At 36.8% G+C, this 9,054-nt stretch overlaps 1 protein-coding gene across 1 annotated transcript in view; it reads right to left on the reverse strand.

Annotated features, from left to right (window-relative positions):
• LOC117381323 (partitioning defective 3 homolog B-like) overlaps window positions 1-8,489 on the reverse strand; it is a 235,094-nt gene extending 226,605 nt beyond the window's left edge. Inside the window, exon 1 of the mRNA XM_033978278.2 lies at window positions 8,071-8,489. Coding sequence (XP_033834169.2) covers window positions 8,071-8,193 — 123 coding nt within the window. The 5' untranslated portion in view covers window positions 8,194-8,489. The remainder of the gene's footprint in view (window positions 1-8,070) is intronic.
• Window positions 8,490-9,054: the final 565 nt, after the last annotated feature.

Raw genomic sequence — 9,054 nt, forward strand, 5'->3', positions numbered from 1 at the left:
AAAAAGTATTAGCAACCAGTTCCAGAAATATTCCATCTGCTTAGCAACACTTTCACATGTAATTTCCTATTGGACATATGCCAATGTGAAAGTGCCTCAGACTGTTAGCTTTGCCACTTTAAATAAAGACACATTGCAATGGTGGTTGGTACAAAAACTGGTTTGCCATGATAAACTGCTGACGATAACTTAACGATATTAATCTGGGTCATATTCAAGACAAATTACTATACAGCTACTTCTAGTACTGTTATAGTGACAAGATACAAGCCATGACTGAACAATGTTGTCTAATAGCAATTTCTGTTTGTCATTGTGTTGTTGTTTTTTTAATGATTAACACTCAGGTCACAGTAGTGTTGTCACAATACTAAATGAATACTAAAATAAAACTTGATTTTGATGCTAAAGAGTAGACTCATTACAGATTGCGATACCACAATAATAAAAACTCTTTATTTATGCAATACAATGTGATTTTCAACATTAAAAGTGTTTTCTTTTATATTCCCATGAGGCCTTATACCTGTGTAATCCCTCAGTGGTGCAAGTAGGTTCCATAGTGGTCCATGGGCGTGTATGTGGTGATCATTCTAAAGCTATTCAGGAAAGGTCCTGAATTCTGACTTTTGTAACCTGAATTCCATTTCTGTCCTGTGAATGGGACTTTTTTAGTATCGATCCCTCCAAAAAATTGTTTCAATACTAGTTTCAGTATCGATTTGTATCTGAGTTTTAGACATTTCAGAACATGTTTGTAGAGGTGCAAACTACACGCTTAGCAGCTTTTACACAGAATAAGACCCCATGAAGACACAGGGACATTTAGCTCTCAAAGATGACGTTGCATTACCTAAATTACTGCAGAATTTGTGCTTTGCTAATTGCAGCCATTCAAATTGTGATTCACTTGTGACCAATCCTTCAGTAGAGTTGGCAAAAGCCCTGTAACTTAATACAAACTTTGCTTTAGTGTGCACTTCTGTTGCCAAATCAATGAGCCAAAAATGTAATATATAAACTTTTTATAGCATCTCATTTTAGCTTAGTTTTAATTAATTATCTTTGCTTAATTATTGTCGAAGTAAACATATTTTATCATACTGATCGATCATGATTTTCTGTTGAATTTTGTCTTTTTAAACAAACATTTATTTTAAACACATCCAGAAAAATTTACAAAGACTGAAATCTGAAATTAATAGAATTTTATATATTTTTGTACAGATCTAAACTAAAGGCCTAGCAGTTTTTATGCACAATAAGACAGGAGGTTTTGTTTGGAGGAAATGATGGTACTTCAAAAATTTCAGCCTTTGTGATTTGCTAATTGTGTCCATTCAAATTGCAGTTTGGATTTGATCATAACAATAGCACATCCCTATTTTTATCCATTATTTTGTCCATCTGACAGATCTAAAAATATCCACCGCAGCCAACGTCCACATCATTGTCCTGCTCACTCATTTCCCACAATTGAATTCTTCTGATTAAAATGCTCTGCTAGTGATTTCCTTTCATTGAGCGTTCTAATTAGTCTGTGCCACTAGACGCTACCTCAGCACTTTGCTTCAGCTGCAGGGACTGTGACAGCCTTATAGATGAATGTACACTCACCTGTAGGATTATTAGGAACACCATACTAATACGGTGTTTGACCCCCCCTTTCGCCTTCAGAACTGCCTTAATTCTACGTGGCATTGATTCAACAAGGTGCTGAAAGCATTCTTTAGAAATGTTGGCCCATATTGATAGGATAGCATCTTGCAGTTGATGGAGAGTTGTGGGATGCACATCCAGGGCACGAAGCTCCCGTTCCACCACATCCCAAAGATGCTCTATCGGGTTGAGATCTGGTGACTGTGGGGGCCATTGTAGTACAGTGAACTTATTGTCATGTTCAAGAAACCAATTTGAAATGATTCAAGCTTTATGACATGGTGCATTATCCTGCTGGAAGTAGCCATCAGAGGATGGGTACATGGTGGTCATGAAGGAATGGACATGGTCAGAAACAATGTTCAGGTAGACCGTGGCATTTAAACGATGCCCAATTGGCACTAAGGGACCTAAAGTGTGCCAAGAAAACATCCCCCACCCCATTACACCACCACCAGCCTGCACAGTGGTAACAAGGCATGATGGATCCATGTTCTCATTCTGTTTACGCCATATTCTGACTCTACCATTTGAATGTCTCAACAGAAATCGAGACTCATCAGACCAGGCAACATTTTTCCAGTCTTCAACTGTCCAATTTTGGTGAGCTCGTGCAAATTGTAGCCTCTTTTTCCTATTTGTAGTGGAGATGAGTGGTACTCGGTGGGGTCTTCTGCTGTTGTAGCCCATCCACCTCAAGGTTGTGCATGTTGTGGCTTCACAAATGCTTTGCTGCATTCCTCGGTTGTAACGAGTGGTTATTTCAGTCAACGTTGCTCTTCTATCAGCTTCAATCACTTGGCCCATTCTCCTCTGATCTCTAGCATCAACAAGGCATTTTCGCCCACAGGACTGCCGCATACTGGATGTTTTTCCCTTTTCACACCATTCTTTGTAAACCCTAGAAATGGTTGTGCATGAAAATCCCAGTAACTGCGCAGATTGTGAAATACTCAGACCGGCCCGTCTGGCACCAACAACCATGCCACGCTCAAAATTGCTTAAATCACCTTTCTTTCCCTTTCTGACATTCAGTTTGGAGTTCAGGAGATTGTCTTGACCAGGACCACACCCCTAAATGCATTGAAGCAACTGCCATGTGATTGGTTGATTAGATACTTGCATTAAGAAGAAATTGAACAGGTGTTCCTAATAATCCTTTAGGTGAGTGTATAGTCACAGTATTGCCAGGAAGGACAGAGAACCAAAACCAAACTGGATGCTACAATGCTGTTTCAGGCCTTCCAAACAGCTTCACTCCAAGTGTTACAAGTGTTACAATCAGCAGAGGGTTGAATCACCATCTAGCCCAGGGGTGTCAAACATATTTTCAGCGAGGGGCACATCAGCAAAATGGCTGCTCTCAAAGGGCCAGATGTAAAATAAATCTAACTACTTTTTTAACTTGTTTATTCATTGTTTCTGTATTTATTACTTATTCAAGTTACAAATATTGCATATGCATTTGCCTAGATGTAAAAATATGGCTGTGTAACTGCATATCTCCTGGTATAATGACTTTTTAAGACCATCATACCCTTTAATTTACCCTGTCGAGGGCCACATAAAATGATGTGGAGGGCCACATTTGGCTCGCGGGCCTTGAGTTTGACACATGTGATCTAGCCAGTTCCCACTGCTGCTGTGTCCTTGGGTAAGACACTTCACTAGGGCATAAAGATCAATTGCCATCAAATTTAAAACACAGTATGAAAGGTTACAAATGTACATTACCAAGATTGATGTTTGGAGGAAATAATATGAAGTAAGTAATAGAGACCAACTGATATGAGTTTTTTCATGGTCAATGTTTAGACCTCTACAAACTGGTCAACTGTAGCAGACTAAAATTTTTGGTTGACAAATCTCTGTGCATTGATTAAAGGAGGCGTGGCGTGGCAAAAGCTCTCAAAATGATAAAGTTCTTGAGCAAACACTACTATATACAAGAAAGAGAAAAGGAAACTAAAGCTCCATTCATCGATTAACAAACTAAGAGGGGGTGTGGTGTGGCAAAAGCCTGAAAATTATCAAGATCTTGCACAAAAAAGAAACAATAACAGATAACAAATAGCATCTGCATTAGTGAAAAGGCAGATTCAACTGTCACTCCTGAAACTCCAGCTAACTCACTCCATGCTTTCATCTTTAGTCTTATTCATAGATATATTTAAAATCCTAATATTTGTCAACTATAAAAATGTGATTTAAAAAAACAATAAGATTCCATGTACTGATTAATTGACTAAATGACAAAAAGATTACAGCCCTACTACATGCATGTTCTGAAATGCATGGGTTTCTTGTATTACTTGAACAGTTCATACTTCAGTCTATGGTTGTCAACAGTATTGAAAATCAGTTGCAAATCCACGCTAAAACTACTGTTTTAAACTGGATCCTCATTTGAGCAGGTATTGATACTAAACGGTCCCATTCACAAGACAGAAATTAACCTTCCTGAATATCTTTAGAATTATCTTGAGCTGTATCAGAACAATTATAAGATCATATAGACTAGTATACACACATGGACCACTATGGAACCTACCTGGATCACTGAGGAATTACACAGATATAAAGGCACACCATCTACTGTGGAAAATCACATTCTATTGTCTAAATAGTGTTTTCTATTGTCATCGTGGTATTGGAATCAGTATCGAGTATTACACAGATATGGCTACATGGTAATATACAATTTAATACACAATAGAAAAAGGAACATACACTTTCTCACTGTCTGACATGACACATCACACTAAACTTTTCTCGTTTTAGGTCAATTAAGATGAACAAAATAATTTTTATTTGCAAAATGCCAGAATAATGAGAGGATTTTTTAAGACAATTTTCATTACTTTCTGCAAAGTAAAAAGTTTACATACATTTCAGTAGTATTTGGTGCCATTGCCTTTAAATTGTATGACTTAAGTTAAATGTTTTTGATATCCTTCCACAAGCTTTTGGCCCATTCCTCCTGACAGACATGGTGTAACTGAGCCAAGTACGTAGGCCGCCTTGCTAGCACATGGCTTTTCAGGTCTTCCCATAAATCTTTAATAGGAGATCAGGGGGGAGATCAGAGCTTTGTGAGGGCCACTCCAAAACACTGACTTTGTGATCCTTAAGCCACTTTGTAACTAGTTTGATAGTATGCTTCGGGTCATTGTGAAAGACCCATTTGCGCCCAAGCTTAACTTCCTGACTGATATATTGAGATGTTGCTTCAGTATTTACACATAATATAATTTCCTCTTGATGCCATCTATTTTGTGAAGTGCATCAGTCCCTCATGCAGCAACACAACCCCATGACATGATGCTGCCACCACCATATTTCACAGTTGGGGTGGTGTTCTCAGGCTTGCAAGTTTCCACCTTCCACATGTCTCTAAAAATGAATTATGTTTCTTTTGGAGTAATGGCTTCTTCCTGCAGAGTGGTCTTTCAGCCCAAGTCGGTACAGTACTCGTTTCACTGTGGATAATGACACACTCTTACCAGCTTCAGCCAGCATTTTCACAGGTCTTTTACTTTTGTTCCAAAGCATGTTCATCTCTGGGACACAGAACCTGTCTCCTTCTTGAGTGGTGTGATGGTTGGACATTCCCATGGTGTTCATAATTGCATATAATAGTTTGAGATGAACCTGGCACCTTCAGGCACCCAAGGATGAACCTGACTTATGCAAGTCCACAGTCCTCTTCCTGATATCTTGGATGATTTCTTTTGACTTTCCCATGATGTTACACAAAGTAGTGTGTTCAGGTATGCCTTTAAATACATACACAGGTGTGTCTCTAATGAACTCAAATGTTGTCAATAAATGTATCAGAATCTTACAAAGACATGACATCATCTGGATTTTCCCAAATACCGTAGTTTAAATGCATAATAATCTTAATGTATGTAAACTTTTGAATTTGAAGGTAATAATGAAACATTTTCTTTGACAAATCCCCCTCTCATTATTCTGGCATTTAGCAAATAGAAATAATATTGGTAATTCTAATTTACTGTGTGTGATGTTAGATTTCATGTCAGAAAGTGAGAAAAAAAAAACATGTCTTTTTACATAGTGTATGTAAACTTTCAACTGTAAAAGAAAGTACTACCATTTAATGCTGAAAATCACATTCCATTGTCAAAATAAAGTGTTTTTATTAGCATTGTGGAAATGTTAGTATTGTGACAACAGCGCCTCAAACCATGTACGTAGCAGTCTTCATTTAGCCATCACCCAGCTCCTATGTCCCTCTCCTCTCCACTCTTCAACTTTCCCCAGCCCTCTCTGCCCAGTGATGTGCACTCGTAGGCGGGCTCTTTGTCGCCCGATAAGCTCCTCTCCTGTCACCGACTCCAATCCCCCCATCACTCAATGCGACAATGGCCGCTGTCCGCTCCAAATGTCCCAAAAGACGCAGCAACGTCAAGCAGCTAAGCTCCCCCACCTGCCCACAGAGATACCAGCGGATTGGAGGCGAAAGCTATTGTACAGGATAGACAGCCTTGATCCAAAATGGCCACCGAGGGAGAGCAGTGGCACCTATCACCACGGGACAGTGAGCAAACAGGAGCAGAGAGAGAAGAGGAGTTGATTATTAAAAGGTCAACACGACAAAATGATTAATGTGGGAGAGAAAGGAACAGGGAAATTAGAAAACACTGAGGATAACCACTCTGCTACAGTAATACAAAGAGGACATGCACAATCCACTCATAGATCTATCAGAAATCTAACCCACAACCTCTAGCAAAACAAATATAAAATTTTGATATGAAAGCAGGGCTGTGTGATATGGCCAAAAAATAAAATCTCATTTTTTTTAACACAAAGAACGATTACGATTTGAACTGATTTGAATTTAAATCAGACTAGTGACTGCTTGTGTTTCAAACAGAGGAAGCTGTTCATATTTTCATTCTCATCATATCCTATCATTTAAGAAATAGTAAACTGTCTTTAATTAAATTTGTATAGTTAAGTAATCTTATTTTAATAGTTTAAATTAAAATGAGATTTTCCAGTTCACAAAATAATGAAATGAATTTGGCTAATTGCCAAGCCCCATATGAAAGCTGCAGTCAGTTCAAAAAGGAGGAAATTGTGGCATGTTGAACTTCCTCTTTGATTAAATGCTTTAGATTTACAATATTCGCTTCACAAATGTATAAACTTTTCAAAACAATAACATACTTTTTTTAGCATACTATCAGAAAGAATGTGAAATATAGCATTTCTATTCATAGATGAATTTGTTTTTATTTTATCTGACAGAATATAGCTACTAAGTCAGTTGATAGAACCTACCTGTGCAATTTGAAGTCACACAAAATATCAATTAAACATATATTTTTTAAGGTAAATTATAGCAAATTTAGGCAACAGGTACTGTCACTGAGGGAGTACACAGATAATATATTTCTTAACATCAAAATCAGACAGCTTTAACAGGACAAAAAAGAAAGTTATACTATTTAATGTTGAGAATCATATTCTGTTGTGTTTTATATTATTATCATGATTTTGATACTAAGGAATAGACTTGGTACTCAATACCAAGTTTGGAATTTTAGTATCATTTGGTATCCTCCAAACCATCAAGGTAAAATCCTATTAGTAGTAGTATTACTAGTAGTAGAGGTGGTATACTACTTATAATTGCATTTATATACATTTATTTTAAATACAAGTAACTGCAGTAGAATACATTTACACAAATTATAGTATACTGATACTGATATACTGATACCAGGCCAGGATATATATATGTATATATTACATTAGAGATTTGGCCTGTAAAATGTAGCAAAGCATGACTATGCAAGGCTCATTGTACAAATTGTTTTCCAAATGCATTCATTAAATTAATAATTAATGAATTAAATTTCAGTTAAACACAGCAGAACAACAAGATTTACCCTTACCTACTTTGATATAATTTGGTCACGTTCTGCGGGCCAGGTTAATAAGCCCAAAGGGCCGTCTGTGGCCCCGGGCCGTAGTTTGCCCATGTCTGGTGTAGGTGTATTTTAAAGGTGTATTTTTAATAAGCCACTTGTAATAAAACAGCATTGATTTTTCCAAGCTTCTCAGATTGTATTATAAAATATGCGTCCATGCTATACAAAGTTTCCAATTGAATTTAGCTACCTATCTTGGCCTAAATTTGATAGATGTGAAATGAGCATACTATTATACACACTATTTATAAACTGTAGAAATGCTAACCAACTTGTCAGTTTTAGCTTATCTTTAAAAGCTTTTTGAAGGTCTATTATTTCAGCATTTAGTGTTACATATATCATCGCCACGTGTTTTACTGATTAGACAACAAAGCTAGCACTAAAATAAAATGTCAAGAATGAATGGCATTGCTAGCTAATTCAATAGGCGTCTCCGTTTCACCTGCTGTTGTTCCAAAATTCTTCGATATCTTCGCGTTGCTTGTTCCGCTAAATCTTTGACAGTCCAGCCAGCTTTACAAGGGACGACCACAGCAGTATTTCCGAAGTTTACCGTCACTTTCATGGTCTCAAAACCCCCAAACAATGCGTTAAAAAAATAAATATCCGCGGAGTTTCGGTGTTTGGTCCTTCCGAGTTGCTGTAGTAGCCAGCACCTGTACGTCGAAGCAACAGGTGTCAAATCACGTCCAAAATCACTTCTTTACACCACGAAAAGGAAAATATTCAGCGTGAAATCCAGCGAGGACATGTTGATAATAAAGAAACTATTCCAAACGAAGCAACAATGTTCTAAAAAGATGATTAAAGCAGAACAGAGCGAGTTTCTGACATCTTGTGTAAGGTCCGCCCAATCAAAACAAAGCGACAGAGGAACCCGGAAGTAAGTCATCTGGGCACATTTTTTCCATTCCAAGTGTAGTAAGATCTCCTTAAATTACATATTTTGTTTTGGATTTTTTTTTTTTTTTTTTTTTTTTAAAATTAACAAAGTTAAAAGAAAGAATAGGTCTTTTTTTTACACCTATTCATAACGTAGTATGTATTCTGTCCTTTTTTGACTTATGTTTAGTTTGTTAATTTTCCAAATGTTATTTAAAACAGCTTGAATGTCTATTGCACAGGTCTATTTTTGTTTTTGTTGTTGTTGTTTATTTAAATGTGAATTGTAGACCTTTTATTAATAATTTTATATTTTACAAGGCATTATCAGTTTACTATTGTGTTGTATTTGCCTATTTCCTCATAATGAAATAAGATTAGGTATTTTATTAATCACGAGGGAGCACTTCAGTTGTAACAATAGAACAACATACTACACTATGAAGTCCAGAAAGTAAGGAAGGTGTGTGTGCAATCAAAATGAGATACACATAAAGATATTTGCCAAAAATAGAATTTAGAAAGTTATAATAAAAAATAACAA

The sequence above is a fragment of the Periophthalmus magnuspinnatus genome, chromosome 2, assembly GCF_009829125.3.
Source record: "Periophthalmus magnuspinnatus isolate fPerMag1 chromosome 2, fPerMag1.2.pri, whole genome shotgun sequence".
Lineage (NCBI taxonomy): Eukaryota > Metazoa > Chordata > Actinopteri > Gobiiformes > Gobiidae > Periophthalmus > Periophthalmus magnuspinnatus.